The sequence below is a fragment of the Penaeus chinensis genome, chromosome 5, assembly GCF_019202785.1.
Source record: "Penaeus chinensis breed Huanghai No. 1 chromosome 5, ASM1920278v2, whole genome shotgun sequence".
NCBI lineage: Eukaryota > Metazoa > Arthropoda > Malacostraca > Decapoda > Penaeidae > Penaeus > Penaeus chinensis.
In genome coordinates this window covers 12,976,376-12,995,311 of record NC_061823.1, presented here as the reverse complement: position 1 = coordinate 12,995,311, position 18,936 = coordinate 12,976,376, and the positions used below count along the sequence as shown (strand labels likewise).

At 38.5% G+C, this 18,936-nt stretch overlaps 4 protein-coding genes across 4 annotated transcripts; all 4 read left to right on the top strand.

The window, feature by feature from the left end:
- The first annotated feature begins 2,842 nt into the window (after nt 1–2,842).
- LOC125025846 (cuticle protein CP14.6-like) lies at nt 2,843–3,918 on the top strand. Its single transcript, XM_047614127.1, has 3 exons — nt 2,843–2,860; nt 3,164–3,432; nt 3,644–3,918. Exons 1-3 carry the CDS (start codon nt 2,852–2,854, stop codon nt 3,870–3,872), a joined length of 507 nt encoding a protein of 168 aa, XP_047470083.1. The 5' UTR covers nt 2,843–2,851; the 3' UTR covers nt 3,873–3,918.
- Nucleotides 3,919–9,205: 5,287 nt separating this feature from the next.
- On the top strand, nt 9,206–10,015 carry LOC125025847 (cuticle protein CP14.6-like). Its single transcript, XM_047614128.1, has 2 exons — nt 9,206–9,468; nt 9,708–10,015. The coding sequence occupies exons 1-2, from the start codon at nt 9,215–9,217 to the stop codon at nt 9,934–9,936; spliced, it is 483 nt and encodes a 160-aa protein (XP_047470084.1). The 5' UTR covers nt 9,206–9,214; the 3' UTR covers nt 9,937–10,015.
- A 2,669-nt stretch (nt 10,016–12,684) lies between these two features.
- On the top strand, nt 12,685–13,792 carry LOC125025845 (endocuticle structural glycoprotein SgAbd-8-like). The gene is made up of 3 exons (XM_047614126.1): nt 12,685–12,702; nt 13,025–13,293; nt 13,462–13,792. The coding sequence occupies exons 1-3, from the start codon at nt 12,694–12,696 to the stop codon at nt 13,688–13,690; spliced, it is 507 nt and encodes a 168-aa protein (XP_047470082.1). The 5' UTR covers nt 12,685–12,693; the 3' UTR covers nt 13,691–13,792.
- Nucleotides 13,793–15,760: 1,968 nt separating this feature from the next.
- Nucleotides 15,761–16,701, top strand: LOC125026027 (cuticle protein CP14.6-like). Its single transcript, XM_047614407.1, has 3 exons — nt 15,761–15,778; nt 15,953–16,221; nt 16,381–16,701. The coding sequence occupies exons 1-3, from the start codon at nt 15,770–15,772 to the stop codon at nt 16,607–16,609; spliced, it is 507 nt and encodes a 168-aa protein (XP_047470363.1). The 5' UTR covers nt 15,761–15,769; the 3' UTR covers nt 16,610–16,701.
- The last annotated feature ends 2,235 nt before the right edge of the window (nt 16,702–18,936 follow it).

Below are 18,936 nucleotides of genomic sequence, written 5' to 3'. Positions count from 1 at the left end.
CATTCATGAAGTTCAGCTATTTATCTTCGGTTTCAGGTGATCCTCGCCTGCATGGCCGCCGTGGCCGTCGCCGCCCCCCAGTACGCCTACGAGACCCCCGCCCCGACCTATCTCGTCCCCGCCGCCTCCAGCCGCGATGAGTCCGCTGAGGTGATCGAATTCATTCCTATCCTGAGGGACGATCGCGTCCACGAGGACGACGGCAGGTACAACCTGGACGTGGAGACTGCCAACGGAATCTCCATGTCCCAGTCCGGCTCTCCTGACGGTCCCGACGGCGCCATCGTCAAGGCAGGCCAATACTCGTAAGTAATTCAAACTCTATAATAGATCTACATTTGAATCCAAATTTCATTGAAAAAATGCAGGTTTTTCACCAGTCATTATGCATGCTAGAATGTAATGATTAGGTCTCCTAAAGACTCTCTCTTAAGATCATATGAAAGTATCACGTGATTCTGTATCAGAACTTATATATGCATAAATATGTCAGTTGCTATATCATTCTTACTGCTATGAATGTTCCAGTTACACCGCACCTGACGGCTCTCTGATCGAGATCAAGTTCGTGGCCAACGAGAACGGATTCCAGCCCCAAGGGCGCCCACCTGCCTGTTGCTCCCGAGTTCCCCCACCCCATCCCTCAGTTCGTCCTTGACCAGATCGCCTTCGCTGCCGAGGAAGACGCCGCCCGTGAACGTGCTGAGGCTCAGGCTTCCGCCCCCGCACCCACCAGGCTGTACGGCCAGCCCAGTAGACCGATGACTAAAATCTGTGATATTTATAATATTTATAATATACATAAAAGACGCTATGCTAAAACGAATAAAAGTATTTGGATCATTCCCTGCTTTCTTTCGCACTTCCTTCTGTTATCGAGGTACTCCATAATTCCCTTCACGTGTGTAACCTATGTGATACATAATGAACATGTGAGTCTTCGACCCTTCTACCACACCATCCTGGACCAATAACCCTCTTCTCCCCCCCTCCCTTATCCTCCTCACCCTTGTCCTTAACTCCCTTAAGGCGATCCACCAAGGCAACACGGCAACATGTAGCATGCGACTTGACTACCTTTCAAAAATATGTTGAATGTGCTTTCAACAAGGAAACATTTGCCGGCAACAGAGCAACATCATTGTTGCTTGTACATGCTACATGCTATGTTGCCTGTTGAATGCCACAAAACCTTTCACCAATTCAACAAAAAAACTAAGCCAGTTGGCAACACGATGTAGTTAGGTAAGGGTCCCATCTCTCGGGAAGTAACAGGTAACCAATCTACTTGATCTTAATGCAAACATCCTAGATAGTGCCCTCATTTCCCTGGAAAAGACTGCATGTTAAGTGAATTAACAAGAACAGAGGTCGTATAAAAACATGAATTGCCAAAAATAATTGTTGTACGGACAGACCACTAAAAGAAGAAAGAAAAATATACATACATGCAATGTCGTATGTTGTGTATATAATTATATATAGTATATAGTATTATGAATGTAGGTGTTGATGTGTCTGTTTATATATATTAATATATATATATAGTGTAATATGTTTATGATATATATCTACACTACACACACACATATATATATTACATATATATTTAAGGTAATATATAGGATATATATATAAGATATATATATATATAGGTTATATGGTTAGCGTTAATGTTCCCGTGCGATAGCTGTACGCAAATTCTTTGATCTTTTTCTTCATCCATGAAACTGAATCTATCATTAACAGTAAGGACTTAATGTAATATTGTTTAGAGCGAATCTAAACCTTGATAATTCAATAACATCCACTTGAAATGGTATCACTAGTTAGTTGCATTCCATTTATCAAAGTTTAAGGTTTACCGCATTCCTTTATATTTAATGTTAGAATTATTCACTGCGAATCATGTCCATCCCATTATCTACACCCATTAATATTGGCAGAGAGACATAGAGATATAGATATAGATATAATTAATAATAATAATTCAGGGTTAAGTGTGACAGGCTCTTGTGTCTTCAGTCAAATTTTATTTTTTATTGTGCTTCTAAATGGCCCACAGGAATGGCCGAGGCTAACATTCCCTGACGACACGGGCATTGAACAGAGGTCAGCAAGATTGCAAGACAAGGGCGCTATCACTACACACATGTGTACATAGAGATACAAACACACATATACACTGTATATATATATATATATATACAAACAAACATTCATGTGTGTGCGCACAGACAGTGATATACATATGCACACACGCACACACATATAGATGTAAAAAAAAACGATATATATGTATATATACATATTTTCATATATACATATATATCAAGTATGTATATGTATATATACACAAAGAATGATATACATACATAGATATATATGCATATATTCATATATATAATCACATATATATGTATACACAGTGATGCACAGTGTGCATACATACATACATATATATACATAATACATACATGTACTATACATATATATGTAAATATAGACATATATATATACATGATATATAATACATACATATATACATAGATATTTATATTTGCATGTTGATATGTGTGTGGGAGGGGGTATTTATATATATGTACATATATATGTATGTATGGATATTTATTTGGATATAAATATATTCATGCGTGCATACATATACACACATTCCTATCTATCACACAGTAGCTTTATTCGAAAGATTGGTATTAGAGTAGTTAGGTTTCAAGGTCGCACCCGCCCGTATACAAATCGACGAATGGGCACGCGAGATAAAGGTCATACAAGGACTATATAAACCCTCGGCCACATGACTGGAGCATCAGTCGCAAACTAAACTACCAACATGAAAGCCGTGGGTGTCTCACTTTTATTATTATTATTATTATCATTGTTATATTAGCCACGATTTTCCATTGATTCATATTTGTGAATAGGACAATGCTCGCGTTTGACATCTAAAAAACTAAACTGACACAAATATGAAACTAACATGTCGATACAGTTCCATATATATTTTATGTAGAGTGATGCCATTCTCCTTCACAGAAATATGTAATATATTGCCAATACCTCGTTTTCTATTAATGTAAAACTCTCCTTGTTTGTAGTCGTCTTATCGCAAGCAAGAAGTTCAGCTATTTATCTTCGCTTTCAGGTGATCCTCGCCTGCATGGCCGCCGTGGCCGTCGCCGCCCCCCAGTACGCCTACGAGACCCCCGCCCCGACCTACCTCGTCCCCGCCGCCTCCAGCCGCGATGAGTCCGCTGAGGTGATCGAATTCATTCCTATCCTGAGGGACGATCGCGTCCACGAGGACGACGGAAGGTACAACCTGGATGTGGAGACTGCCAACGGAATCTCCATGTCCGAGTCCGGCTCTCCTGACGGTCCCGACGGCGCCATCGTCAAGGCAGGCCAATACTCGTGAGTAATTCAATCTCTGTATTAGATCGATACATTTGACTTATTTTTTATTATATTTTTAACAACCAAGTAAACGCTAGAATGTAAGGCTTAGGTCTTTTAGCGATTCTCGCTTTAGAACATTCAAAAAAGTATTACGTAATACTGTATCAGAACTCATTCTTGCATAAATATGCCAGTTGCTTTATCTTTATTTCTATAAATGTTCCAGTTACACCGCACCTGACGGTTCTCTGATCGAGATCAAGTTCGTGGCCAACGAGAACGGATTCCAGCCCCAGGGCGCCCACCTGCCTGTTGCTCCCGAGTTCCCCCACCCCATCCCTCAGTTCGTCCTTGACCAGATCGCCTTCGCTGCCGAGGAAGACGCCGCCCGTGAACGTGCTGAGGCTCAGGCTTCCGCCCCCGCACCCACCAGGCTGTACGGCCAGCCCCAGTAGACCGATGACTAAAATCTGTGATATTTATAATATTTATAATAAACATTAAAAGACGCTATGCTAAAACGAATAAAAGTATTTGGATCATTTCCTGCTTGTCTTTCGCACTTCCTTTTGTTATCGAGGTACTCCATACATTCCTTCACGTGTGTACACCTATGTGATACATAATGAACATGGTGTGAGGTCTTCGACCCTTCTCCCCCCACCATCCTGGACCATAACCCCTCTCCCCCCCCCCCCTTATCCTCCTCACCCTTGTTTCCCTTAATCTCCCTTAAGGCGGGATTCCACCAAGGCAACACAGGCAACATGTAGCATGCGACTTGACTACCTTTCAACAAATATGTTGAATGTGGCTTTCAACAAGGAAACATGTTGCCGGCAACAAGGCAACATCATTGTTGCTTGTAGCATGCTACATGCTATGTTGCCTGTTGAATGCCACAAAACCTTTTCCACCAATTCAACAAAAAACTAAGCCAGTTGGCAACACGATGTTAGGTTAGGTAAGGGTCCCATCTCTCGGGGAAGGTAACAGGTAACCAATCTGACTGATCTTATGGCAAACATCCTAGAAGGTGGCCCTCATTCCCTTGGAAAAGACTGGGCATGTTAAGTGAATTAACAGAGAACAGAGGGTCGTATAAAAAATGAATGCCAAAAATAATTTGTTGTAGGACAGACCACTAAAAGAAGAAAGAAAAATATACAGTACATGCAATGTACGTATGTGTGTGTATATATATATATATATATATATATATATGTATGTGTGTGTGTGTGTGTGTTTATATATATATATATATATATATATATAGTGTAAATATGTTTATGTATATATATCTACACACACACACACATATATATATATACATATATATTTAAGGTATATATATAGGTATATATATATAAGATATATATATATATAGGTATATAGGGTTAGGCGTTTATGTTCCCGGCGAAAAGCTGTACGCAAATTCTTGATCTTTTTCTTCAGCATCTCCACGTCACAATTGTATTTCTCAGCTAATCCCCGCAGTGCATCTAATTTAGCCTGATTATTCTTGTACTCTTGCAAGCGTACATCCCACAGAACTGAAAGTTTTCTATACTCTTCTATGAATTCTATGGTTTTTTCTTGTGACCAATTCATCGTGTTGCCTTTCAACACGGAATCCTTCCCGCGACTGGTGGGAAGGCGTTCAACACTAGGCAACAGGCTAAATCTTGTCGCATGCGTCAGGCAACACGGCAACATGTTGCCACCTGTCGCATGCCACACAATCGCATTCTACATGTTGCCTTCTGTTGAACTGGTGGAAACACACTTAGCCCATGCGACAATGTAGCATGCCACATGTTGCCAGAATGTTGCCTTGGTGGAATCCCGCCTTTAGTCTCCCCTACCTCCCTTTTGATTAGTCTCCCCCTTTACCCTCTTCTCCAACCTTTTCCTCCCCCTTCTCTCTCTCTCTCTCTCTCTCTCTCTCTCTCTTTCTCTTCACGTATCCTGACACCCATACCCTATTTACTCTACTTGCTATCATTCGTCTCTCCTAAATACTTTCATTCTCTTGCTCTCACTTCTTCCACGTTCATTTCCTCGTTCCCTTTCCTTTCATTTTCCCCTTTCCCTTCCTAATCTTGCGTCCCTCCTTACTTCTATCATGCTGATCTTTTCTCCTTCCCCGTTCTTTCGTTATGCTATCTTATTCTTTACACTCGTTTTCTCCATTTCCTCTTTCACTCCTTTCGTTCAATTCTCCTTCTACGTTGTGATCTACGTTCTTCTGTATCTTTCTATCCCCCATACTATTCTCCTCGCTTTCTACTTTCTATTCCCCCGTTGACCTTACTAATTTCTTTCATTTCCATCTCTCGGTCCTTTTAATTTCTCTCATTCTAATCCTTTTCCTTAAGCTTTCGTCCTCACACCTACCCTCTATCCCCTACCCTAACACCCTAACTATCCCCTTGACACCCTTGATATCTGAACCCCGAATCCCGAATCCTGAATCCTGAATCCCAAACTTGGGTAATCCAACGGGCGGCGCTCAAGCACGCTGGAGATGATTCCTTCCCACACAACACGGATACACTGATACTGCCAAACCTTGTATTTAATGAAGTGTATAAATAAAACTTATAAACTTATTATAATTTCCCGAGTTTTCCTCTTTGAGCTTCAATGCTTCGAATTAGTGAGGTGACTTATTTTACGTGTTTTTATCGTGTTATTTTATTATATTCGGTCTTTTAGGGGTAGATGGGGATCTTAATATAATCTTTGCTCATTCTCTTATACACTAATTTTAATTTCTTAAGGATTTTCACGTTTTTATTATTCGTTTTAGTACCAAACCCCTCCCCTTTTTTCCTTACTATTTTCATTTTACGTTATTTTGTTTTTACCGTTTAAAACTTGCTTAAATCCCTAATTTTATAATTAATATTTTTTATTAGTCCTGGGTAACTGTTTTATGACTTTAGATTCTTTTTATATATGTAAAACATGCCACGTCACCACCTTAATTGTTCTTTTTACTTATTAATGGAGGCTCACAGGGGATACTCGGGATAGGGAATATATTACGAATGACTTTACCGTGTTATGACTTTTATTTTGATAATCAAGTGTATCGTAATATTTTTCTTACTTGCTGTGTTTTTAACATTCCGTTAATCTTTCAATGTTCCTTTTTAGTAGGTTTTTCACCTGGTTGCTTTATCGTTTTATTATTGTCCATTGTTAATATTTCATAGTGTTTAAAATGTATTCTTAATTATTTACTTTTTATCCTGTTTAAATAACTGTTGCCACAGTGACGTGGCCTAACCTGTATAAATACATCTGCGAAATAAATCTGAAAGGAAGTTGTCTCTGGACTCGGTGTTTGAGTGTACCCCTGGATTACCCTATACTGTGGCGTCGCTGGAGCAGCAAGAACAAGGTTGTGTTTGAGCCATTTTTACATGCCATTTAGGACAGTGCTGGACGTGGGCATTTAAGCTAACACAGGGTTTACCAAGTTTTATTGGCCAGCACCAGCCAGAGATACCCCATTCATTTTTAAGTTCAAGTAATTTTATGTACCCGTTCCTTCAGGAAGTTTTTTTTTTTTTTTTTTTTTTATCGTATTTATACTTTTATTTACCTGTGGTGCTTTGTATTACTCTTTTTATTCATGTCAAGAACAACACAGCCAGACCCATTTTCTAAGGGATGTGTACCTGGGGCATGGGACAGTGTCTCCACACAGGGGAAGTGAACGGGCCCCCGCCATCCTCCGCTTGGGGGATGATATTTCGGGCTTCCCCTCGATAGAAAGCCTTACAATAGATGCACACTTCAACAGATATACACGAGCTACACACATAGACATACATGTGTATATATAAATATATTTATTTATCTAAATATATGCATATATACACAGACATATATATGTTTACATGTATAGATATATATGTATATATACATATACATATATAGCTATAAAGGTCATCTCTCACCAGATTTGCTGGTTATTAATGTTACAAAAGTATTTTATATGCAGGGAAACAAGAATTTTGTGAATGTTGTTACATACAGATGGCTCCAAATGTGCTCAGCCGGTCTATCATTAGGCCCTAGTGACCGATCTTGATTTCCACATTCCTTGAATAACGGGAAAATGTGCTTTTTAATACAATTGATATCAATACTGTGATTATTATTACTGATGTTATGATTATTAAATTTCTAATAAAATCTTGGTAACACTTAACTTACAAAAGAACCTTTCCAAAAGTCAAGGGAAAGGGTAAACAGGTGAGATAGTAACGGACTCCTTGCATGGTAGGTATTCATACCATACGTGCCGATTGGCCTAACCTGTACTTGATATAAATATTTGTTTGCATCTTAAACTTGGTATATCAATAAATCCACTTAAAAAGGTATCAGCGAGTGAGTTGACATTCCATTTCTCAAAGTTGAAGTTTAACTTATTTCCCTGTCTATTTTATTAATAGGTAAAATTAGTTTACTGTAAATCTTGCCGTCATTACACACCCATGCATACTGATAGAGTGACGGACAGAGATATAGATAGTTATATAGAGAAATACATGTATATTTATAGAGACATACGTAAAAATAATTTTAGGTTTTTGGTGTGATACACTCTTGTGACCAATCGAATTATGAATGGCTGTTTCCTGTGCTTCTATACTACCCACTGTGTGCAAGGAATGGCCGAGGCTACCGAGAATTAACCGCAGGACAGCAAGATTGCAAGAAGAGAATGCTATCACTCCACAACTCAGCACACGTGTGTGTATATAGATACAAACACACATATATATGTAAGCTGTATATACATACAAACATACATCAGTGTATATATATATACACATTTATGTGTGTATATACACACAATGCATATGCACACACACACACACACGCATGTATAGGTACAAAGAAAATATATATGTATATGTAGACATATTTACATATGATATACATGCACATATATATGTTTATATTTATATACAATCACAAACACATACAATCAGTGATATATATGTATGTATTTATACATGTGTATATAAATTGTATATATAATAATCATATATAGGTATTTTTACACATGTATCATATGGTTTTCTACCATAGTATCAACACGGTAGTGTTTTTACCATTCATATATATCATATAAAAGTTATTTACATACACACACACCTTTTTATATATATTTATATATATTTATATACTTATATATACACATGCGTGCATATATACACACACACATTCCTATCTAGGACATACTAGCATTATTTGAAAGACTGGTATTAGAGTAGTTTGGTTTCAGGGTCGCACTCACCCGTCCACAAATCAACGAATGGGCATGCGGGATAAAGGTCATACAAGGACTATATAAACTCTCGCCTCACATAACTCGGATCTTCAGTCGCAAACTAAACTACCAACATGAAAGTCGTGGGTGTCTCAATTTTTTTTCTTTTTTATCTTAAATTCGCTAAGATTTTCTATTGCTTCATATTTGTGATCAGGACAATGCTCGAATTTAACACCTACAATACTAAACTGACATATACATATGAAACCAACATATCGATATAGTTCCATATATATTCTATGGAGAGAGATGTCATTCTCCTTCACTGAAATATATGTAATAATATATCAGCTAGTCTCCTTGATACACATTCATATACTGTAGTACGTATACACAAATAATGTTTTTATTAATATTTGCATGATTTATGTATTTAAACATGCAATATCCATAAAACAAAAACTGAATTGTTTTTGGTTTCAGGTGATCCTCGTCTGCATGGCCGCCGTGGCCGTCGCCGCCCCCCAGTACGCCTACGAGACCCCCGCCCCAACCTACCTCGTCCCCGCCGCCTCCAGCCGCGATGAGTCCGCTGAGGTGATCGAATTCATTCCTATCCTGAGGGACGATCGCGTCCACGAGGACGACGGCAGGTACAACCTGAACGTGGAGACTGCAAACGGAATCTCCATGTCCCAGTCTGGCTCTCCTGACGGTCCCGACGGCGCCATCGTCAAAGCAGGCCAATACTCGTAAGTAATTCAACCTCCGTAAAAGATCGACACATTTGATTTCACTTTTTATTTATTTATTTATTTTTTATTTTTTTAAATTTTTTTGCCAGTCATGTAAATACTAGAATGTAATGATTAGCCCTTTGAAAGACTCACTTTAGCTCATATTCGTAGAAGTATCACGTGATTTTGTATCAGAACTCATACACGCATAAATATCAGTTGCTATATCATTCTTACTGCTATAATTATTCCAGTTACACCGCACCTGACGGCTCTCTGATCGAGATCAAGTTCGTGGCCAACGAGAACGGATTCCAGCCTCAGGGCGCCCACCTGCCCGTGGCTCCCGAGTTCCCCCACCCTATCCCTCAGTTCGTTCTCGACCAGATCGCCTTCGCCGCCGAGGAAGACGCCGCCCGTGAACGTGCTGAGGCTCAGGCTTCCGCCCCCGCACCCACCAGGCTGTACGGCCAGCCTCAGTAGACCGATGGCTGAAATCTGTGATGCTTATAATATTTATTAAACGACGCTATGCTGAAAAGAACCAAAGTATTTGAATCAATTCCTGTTTTTCTTTGGCACTTTCTTCATGTTCGTATACCTATACGATACATAATGAACGTAGATATACACCTAAACTGAAATATGCACTCCCTACACACATGTGTATATATCTTTATTTATCTATGTATACACATACACACTCACACACGCATACATATGTATGTATACAATTACATATATAGTTATAAAAGCCACCTGTCAAATAATTCACTGCTTCCTGCCATTCAAAACATATTTTCTATACCAGGGATTTTCTCTTTCGTCAATAGAAAGTTTGACGTGACATATCTATATATCATACTTTTATTAAATTGCTATTCGAATCAAGTAAGTTTCCGATTGAAATATATTTCTTCTACGTTTCATATGAAACCAACACATCGATACAGTTACATATATATTCTATGAAGAGATGCCCTTTCCCTTCATAGAAATATGATATTTATCTTCGGTTTCAGGTGATCCTCGGCTGGATGGCCACCGTGGCCGTCGCCGCCCCCCAGTACGCCTACGAGACCCCTGCCCTGACCTACCTCGCCCCCGTAGCCTCCAGCCGCGATGAGGCCGCTGAGGGGATCGAGTTCGTTCCTATCCTTCCGTCGTCCACGAGGGCGACGGAAGGTACAACCTGGACGTGGCGCCATCGTCAAGGCAGGCTAATACTCGTAAGTAAATCAGCTGCTGTGATTAACTGATGCATAATACAAACTGATATTAAATAGATTTACTTTAATCAACACAGTAAGTCTACACAATGACTTTACATTCCATAATAAACTTCTCAGAGAGAGGTTTAGATCTGTGAAACTTGTGTACGAATAAATTATACCAGCCACTATTTCTTGTCATCATTCCAGTTATACTGCACCTGACGACTCTCTGATCGAAATCAAGTACATGGCATTTATGATGCTGAATAAACCTTTTGCTGAAACGAATAAACACACACACACACACACACACACACACATATATATATATATACATATACACACATACATACACAATGCGCTTTTTGTCCTTTATCTGGTAAGGAAAAAAATGCCCACTTTTTTCGATAATGAATGTTTATGTCTGTCTAAATACAAATGCACACACACTAACAAGCGAACACACATACATATATGTACATGTATATATACATGTATGTATGTGCGTGTGTGTGATCATGAAATTGTGGGTGTAAGTTCTTTCTGCTGTTAAAGTAAAAAAAAAAAAAAAAAAAAAAAAAAAAAAAAAAATCTGATATTTTCTTATTCCTTATCAAAATTTGACGTCTCATGTCTACGTATCTATGTGGATATTAAGATGTGTTCTTAATTAACAGCTGCAAAGACTTTGTATTTCATTGATGTAAATGTGATTAATTTAGTAATCGAAAATTAATTACGGTGATTCAGTTGACTGGGATAAAAATGCCTTTAAAATGAAGAGAATCACCCCCACACAATCTATCTACCTATATATATATATATATATATATATATAGATGTCTGTCCATTACCTATTCTTGTCAGACAAAATGGTCCTTATCCTTAGCTTAAAAGTAATTTTTTGTTTTGTTTTTTACATTATAATCAGTTGTAAATCAACTTGTAAGTTTGTATCTTATTTAAGCTTGTAATTTGTTTTAGCATCTGATGTCCCAGTACTTGCTGCATTTTTTGGTCTCTCAACCTTCCTCAATATTACATATTCACATAAGTGAACAGTTTCTGTGTATTACGATATCCAAAACATATCACCGCCTCTCTCTCTCTCTCTTTGAATGTGTATTTATATGTACATGAACACTCATGTTATGTATTTTTGTATAGATATATGTTATATATTTCCATACTCATAAAGAGAGAGAGAGATGTGCTATGATATCGACATACAGAACGTTTTTCCTATATGTGTTTGTGTGTGTGTAGGTAATATGACAGACTAAGAAATACACCAGATACTGTGAGATCTTGTAAAACATGATGATGATGATGACGATGACGATGACGATGACGATGACGATGATGATAGTAATAATTAAAACAAACAAAAACAAGTTAAAAAATAAAAACACGGTATATTTGTGTGTTTTCCTGTACTTCCCTTCGCTGTTCTACTGGCACTTTCAAACTATAGGTACGGAAAGTTTTAAAGGTCCCACCCATCCGCACACAGACCATTATATACATATAAATATATATATATATATATATATATATATATATGTGTGTGTGTGTGTGTGTGTGTGTGTATATATATAATATATATATTACATATAATATACATAAATATTACATATGTCCACACTCATAGCGAGAGAGAGAGAGATGTGTTATGATAGCGATATGCAGAATTTTACATATGTGTATGTGTGTAAGGTGACAGATTAAAGACATATACCAGATACTGTTTTAGAAATAATATCGTTTTAGAAATAATAATAATAAAAAAAAAGAAAAAAGAAAACTTACATATATCGGCATACACCGACATATATGTATGTATGCATATCTACATATATATCTATTTCATCGCGTAACTTTTGAAACTGGAGGTTTGAGAAGATTTCAAGGTCGCACCCATCCACACACAAACCGACGAATGGTCGCCCAGGATAAAGGTCACTCAAGGACTATATAAGCTCGGCCGTCCAACTGGGAGCATCAGTCGCACGCCTAAACTACCAGCATGAAATTCGTAGGTGTTTCATGTTATTTTGCTTCCTTTTCTTTCCTTATGTGGCCGAAAGAATACTCGCTTGTTATACATTAATTTCTTATTCAGAACAATTGGTGATATAACTAAATCATTCAAAATACTGAGCCTTGTTATTATTTCATTCTTATTTGTGTATGTAATTAGATTAATAAGTTCTAAATATCAAAAACCTTAAAATATTGAATCTTGCAATTATATTTCACTCTTATTTTCACATTATATAAATTAATTATCAAATTTAATTTTTACCGTTTGAAAGATCTTCAATGTGTAAAGTTCAGCAATATGTTGTCATTTGTAGGCGATCTTTGCCTGTGTGGCCGCCGTTGCCGTCGCCGCCCCCCAGTATGCCTACGAGAACCCCGCCCCGACCTACCTCGTCCCCGCCACCTCCAGCCGCGATGAGTCCGCTGAGGTGATCGAATTCATTCCTATCCTGAGGGACGATCGCGTCCACGAGGACGACGGCAGGTACAACCTGGACGTGGAGACTGCCAACGGCATCTCCATGTCTCAGTCCGGCTCTCCTGACGGTCCCGACGGCGCCATCGTCAAGGCAGGCCAATACTCGTGAGTATTGCCTCTACTGAATAGCTAACTGATGCATTTGAGAAACCTATATTTGAAAAGATGTAGTCTCTTTTCCGGAGACCTTATTTAAACGGTTACGTTTAAGAAGATTAAGACCACGTCCGATTAATAGTTGTCCCTAATTTGCTACTTCTCTGACTATTCCAGTTACACCGCACCTGACGGTTCTCTGATCGAAATCAAGTTTGTGGCCAACGAGAACGGATTCCAGCCCCAGGGCGCCCACCTGCCCGTGGCCCCCGAGTTCCCCCACCCTATTCCTCAGTTCGTCCTCGACCAGATCGCATTCGCCGCCGAAGAAGACGCCGCCCGTGAACGTGCTGAGGCTCAGGCTTCCGCTCCCGCGCCCACCAGGCTGTACGGCCAACCTCAGTAAATAGAATAAGCGAGCTGTGATATTTATAGTATGTATGACGTTGGATGAACCATGCTGCGGTACAAACGAATAATAATATTTTGAACTGGAAATTATATTTTTCTATTACCCTTTATATAATTCATTACTGATGTATTCTCTACATTAGAGTTACATTATTCGCTATACCTGACCCTACATCTATTCGTACGGACATATAATAGAACTCATGAACAAAAATGCACCAAGTAGTGAAACCGCAGTGATGTGCGCGCTCATTCCAAGTTACATTTAACTGACAGCGAAATGAATGATAAAAAAAAAAAAAAAAAATTGATACGTTTTGGGGCTTACATATTTTTACTCCCACATTCACACACTCACACACACACACATGCACGCGCACACACACACACACACACATATATATACACAAAATTATGCACTTATGTACATTACATATAAAGTGGTGTACAAATGGGTGAAGTGGGTGTTGGAAATTATCAACTCCACAGTTGAATTTATATTTATTCTAGAAAATATATTTCAATGCATTTACAAATATATTCTCACCAAAAACTTTATATCTATGGTTGATGTTCGCAGCGAACAGATCTCCAAATTAAGAAAGTGTGAAAATAGATATTTACCCTTGTTATCGGATTTAGATATTCGCTATGGGGAGAAAGCGTTATATGCATCTAATAAATTCGAAATTTGTAGCCAAGCTTAATTCATACACACATATATATGTGCGGTCGTCTTTTAGACTTAAACTTTGATAATTTTTAAAAAGTTACTAACTCTTATTTCGATCTATGATGTAAATACAAATACACTAATATATCAAAGGCATGTTTACCTGTTTATAGGTATCTATCTCTATATCGAGTATGAGGTCTCAGCATTAACGCCAATAAAAAAAAATGCCTCTAGACACTCTGTATGTATGATATGAACTGTAGAATGAGAAAAGTGATTTTACTATAAAATTAAAGTCCTTTATTAATTTTTTTAACTGCCATATTTTCCCGTCTCTTCATCACCCATTTTTTTGCCACTAAAATGGTCTCCATCTTCACCAGAAACTAGTTCCTATAGATTTTCGAGTATCTCAAATAACAACGAAAATTACAAAAGAAATCTACCATATATACCATATCTTCATATGAAGAAAAAATGTCGTTCTTTAAGCTTTGTTTTTTTTCACAATGTTACCGTTACGGGAACCGTTCCTCTTATTTCCTTTGGTGTATATCATCCTCTGCATGAGTAAAGTATTTCATTACGTTTACTTCTAACGAAGCTTACAAGCTTTATATCCGATCTTTGTGGAGTATTTCTTAGCCTGCTGAAGTTTGTAAATATGAATGGTTGTTTTCTATCTTTATATTTCATTTACGTCCGTTTCTCTCTCTCTCTCTCTCTCTCCACACACACGCACACACATACATATAGAAATGGTATGAATGAGAATGAATATCTTTACAATACAAGAGATATTCATTCTCATTCATACCTTTTCTACATTTGTCAACATGAATACGGTTCACACATACACATATATGATATATATATTTATTTATGCATATATACATCCAAACGTATATATGTGTATATATAATACCATCTATATTATATATATATGATATAGATATACATACAAATATATGTATATCTTCGTATATATATGTATACATACGTATATATGTATATATATGTGTATATATGTATATATGTATCATGTATGTAAATATATCAGTATGTGTGTGTATTGTGAGTATATAGATATATATAAACACACACATACATGTGTATGTTTATACATGTCTACACAGACATGTATATGTATATATAAATATATATAGATAAATATAAACACAAGCACTATGTATATGTATAATATATAGACATATATACGAACACATTACTATCTTTCCCATTCTAGCTTTATGTGGAAGATGAGTAAAATAGGCTTCAAGGTCACACCCATCCGCGCACAAACCGACGAATGGTAGCCCAAGATAAAGGTCACTCAAAGACTATATAAACTCTCGATCGTCCAACTAGGAGCATCAGTCGCAAGTTTAAAGTACCAACATGAAATTCGTAGGTGTTTGATGTTTATTTTTGCTTTGGCATTTCTTTCACATGACAAATAAGAGATTATTGCAGCGAGAAAAATCGCATGTGTTGTATATTTATTTAATTTTCAGAAAATGGGCATATATCTCTTAAAATTTATCTTTTTCAGTCAGTTCAGTTATTTATCTTCGGTTTCAGGTGATCCTCGCCTGCATGGCCGCCGTGGCCGTCGCCGCCCCCCAGTACGCCTACGAGACCCCCGCCCCGACCTACCTCGTCCCCGCCGCCTCCAGCCGCGATGAGTCCGCTGAAGTGATCGAATTCATTCCTATCCTGAGGAACGATCGCGTCCACGAGGACGACGGAAGGTACAACCTGGACGTAGAGACTGCCAACGGAATCTCCATGTCCCAGTCCGGCTCTCCTGACGGTCCCGATGGCGCCATCGTCAAGGCAGGCCAATACTCGTGAGTATTGCCCCTACTGAATATCTAACTGATGCATTTGAGAAACCTATATTTAGATAGATGCAGTCTCTTTTCCGGAGACATTATTACGTTTACGGAGATTAAAATCACGTCCGCTTAATATTTGTCACTAATTTGCTACTTCTCTAACTATTCCAGTTACACCGCTCCTGACGGTTCTCTGATCGAGATCAAGTTTGTGGCCAACGAGAACGGATTCCAGCCCCAGGGCGCCCACCTGCCCGTGGCTCCCGAGTTCCCCCACCCCATCCCTCAGTTCGTCCTGGATCAGATAGCCTTCGCCGCCGAGGAAGACGCCGCCCGTGAACGTGCTGAGGCTCAGGCTTCCGCTCCCGCGCCCACCAGGCTGTACGGCCAACCTCAGTAAATAGAATAAGCGAGCTGTGATATTTATAGTATGTATGACGTTGGATGAACCAGGCTGCGGTACAAACGAATACAAATATTTTGAACTGGAAATTATATTTTTCTATTATCCTTTATATAATTCGTTACTGATGTATACTCTACATTAGTGTTACATTATTCACTATACCTGACCTAACATCTATTCGTACGGACATATAATAGAACTCATGAACAAAAATGTAGTGATCAGCAGTGATGCGCGCGCTCTGATATGTAAATAATTGATTTGGATGTAGAAAGTAACTGCAGCAGAAAAAAATGTTTTTCAAAATCATGTGTAGATATTTTGATGACCTACGCCACAATATCAATTACAATATCATAACTGACAATGCGTTCATGTCACTTAATGCGTAAATTTATAATATTTAAAAAGCCTTTATGACCCAGATAAAAAGGAGATAGTCATCTGCCTCTTTCACACGTCTTGAATGCCACAATAGAGAGAGAGTGAATCATAGCGAGAGACTGAGAGACAGAGAGAGAGAAAGTAAGAAAGTAAGAAAGTAAGAGAAAGAGAGAGTGAATCGTAGCGAGTGAGTCTGAGAGAGAGAGAGAGAGAGAGAGAGAGAGAGAGAGAGAGAGAGAGAGAGAGAGAGAGAGAGAGAGAGAGAAAATGAGAATCATAGCAAGTGAGTCAGAGTGAGAGAGAGAGAGAGAATGGGAAAGTAAGGGAGAGAGAGAGTGAATCATAGCGAGTGAGTCAGAGAGAGAAAGAGAAAGTAAGAAAGTAAGAGAGAGAGAGTGAATCATAGCAAGTGAGTCAGAGAGAGAGAGAGAAAGCGAATCATAGCGAGTGAGTCAGAGAGAGAGAAAAGTAAGAGAGAGAGAGAGAGTGAATCATAGCGAGTGAGTCACAGAGAGAGAGTAAGAAAATAAGAGAGAGTGAATCATAACGATTGAGTCAGAGAGTGAGAGAGTAAGAAAGTAAGAGAGAGAGAAAGTAAGAGAGACAGTGAATCATAGCGAGTGAGTCAGAGAGAGAGAGAGAGATAAAGTAAGAGAGGGGAGAGAGTGAAATAGCGAGAGAGGGAGGGTGGGAGTGAATGGGTGAGTGAAAGAAAGAAATAAGAAAAAGAAAAGAGAGAGAGAAAGAGAGAAAGAGAGAAAGAGGGAGGGGAGGAGGGGGAAGGAGGAAGGGAGAGAAAGAGACAGAGTGAGAAATGGGGTGGGGGGGGGGGATAGTGAGAGAGTGAGAGAGAGCGAGAGAGAGAGGAGAGATGGAGAGAGGGTCAGCGAGCGAGAGAGTGAGAGTGAGATAGCGAGAGAGAGTGCGCGAGTGTTTGAAAGAAAGACGAAGAGAGAGAAATAATGATATATATATATATATATATATATATATAGAGAGAGAGAGAGAGAGAGAGAGAGTAAGGGTGTGAAGGAGTGAGTCAGTCTATGAATGCATGGGTGAATGGAAGAAAGGAAGACAGAAAGACAAGACAAATATGACAAGAGAGAAATAAAGGGAAAGAGAGAGATAGAGAGAAAGAGAGCCCGATAGAGACAGAGAGAGAGGTAGGATACATATTCGTAGAGAAATGGAGTGAGAGTGAGTGTGTGCGTGAAAGAGCGAGAGAGAGAAAGAGAAGGGAGGAAGGGAGGAAGATAGAGAGCGAGAGAAACAGGGGAGAGGGGGAGAAAGAGAAAGAGAGGGGGATAGGGAGAGATAGAGAGAGAGAGAAGGGTGGGAGGGGAGAGAGATATCTAAACAAATAAATGAAGAAATAAATATGAGTGTGTGTATACAAACACGCACACACACATACACGTGTATATAAGAACATGCGCATAACATATGGGCGTACCGAATGGGTGATACACTGCGGGGGATAAGCGCTCTACCCCAAAATATTCTGCATATCAATAAGTTTCTTCTCTCATTTGGGTGCATCAGGGAAAAGGTGGCTAATTTATTGGCAAATGAGAGTCCTTTATTGCACTTAGTAATTACCTGCGGTCATTGATCTTTCTACCAATAAGTTACCTAATTCTACTTCACATAAGAATGTGATTTCTACAAGTGAAGTAAATGTAGTCTAGAGTATGTTTTCACTTATCTGAGAAAATGAGTTTTTGTCCATTTAAATTAAACGAAGTAATAATAATAATAACCGATGCATGTCATCCTTTGTATGGCATGATTGGAGCATTTAATTACATATATTTGCCGGTTTTGTAATGTTTAAATCGACTTACTTATATATATATATATATATATATATATATATATCGGCATCGTATAAATAAAATTTCTCTTTTCTTTTATTTTTCTCTCTCTGTACAGAG

What these genes read in the sequence shown, in the direction of transcription:
- LOC125025846 (XM_047614127.1), top strand. An exon ending in GTCAAGGCAGGCCAATACTC is followed by an intron (nt 3,433 to 3,643) that starts GTGAGTAATTCA and finishes TAAATGTTCCAG; the next exon opens with TTACACCGCACCTGACGGTT.
- LOC125025847 (XM_047614128.1), top strand. Translation starts at nt 9,215, where the DNA reads ATGGCCGCCGTGGCCGTCGCCGCCCCCCAGTACGCCTACGAGACCCCC. An exon ending in GTCAAAGCAGGCCAATACTC is followed by an intron (nt 9,469 to 9,707) that starts GTAAGTAATTCA and finishes TAATTATTCCAG; the next exon opens with TTACACCGCACCTGACGGCT.
- LOC125025845 (XM_047614126.1), top strand. An exon ending in GTCAAGGCAGGCCAATACTC is followed by an intron (nt 13,294 to 13,461) that starts GTGAGTATTGCC and finishes TGACTATTCCAG; the next exon opens with TTACACCGCACCTGACGGTT.
- LOC125026027 (XM_047614407.1), top strand. An exon ending in GTCAAGGCAGGCCAATACTC is followed by an intron (nt 16,222 to 16,380) that starts GTGAGTATTGCC and finishes TAACTATTCCAG; the next exon opens with TTACACCGCTCCTGACGGTT.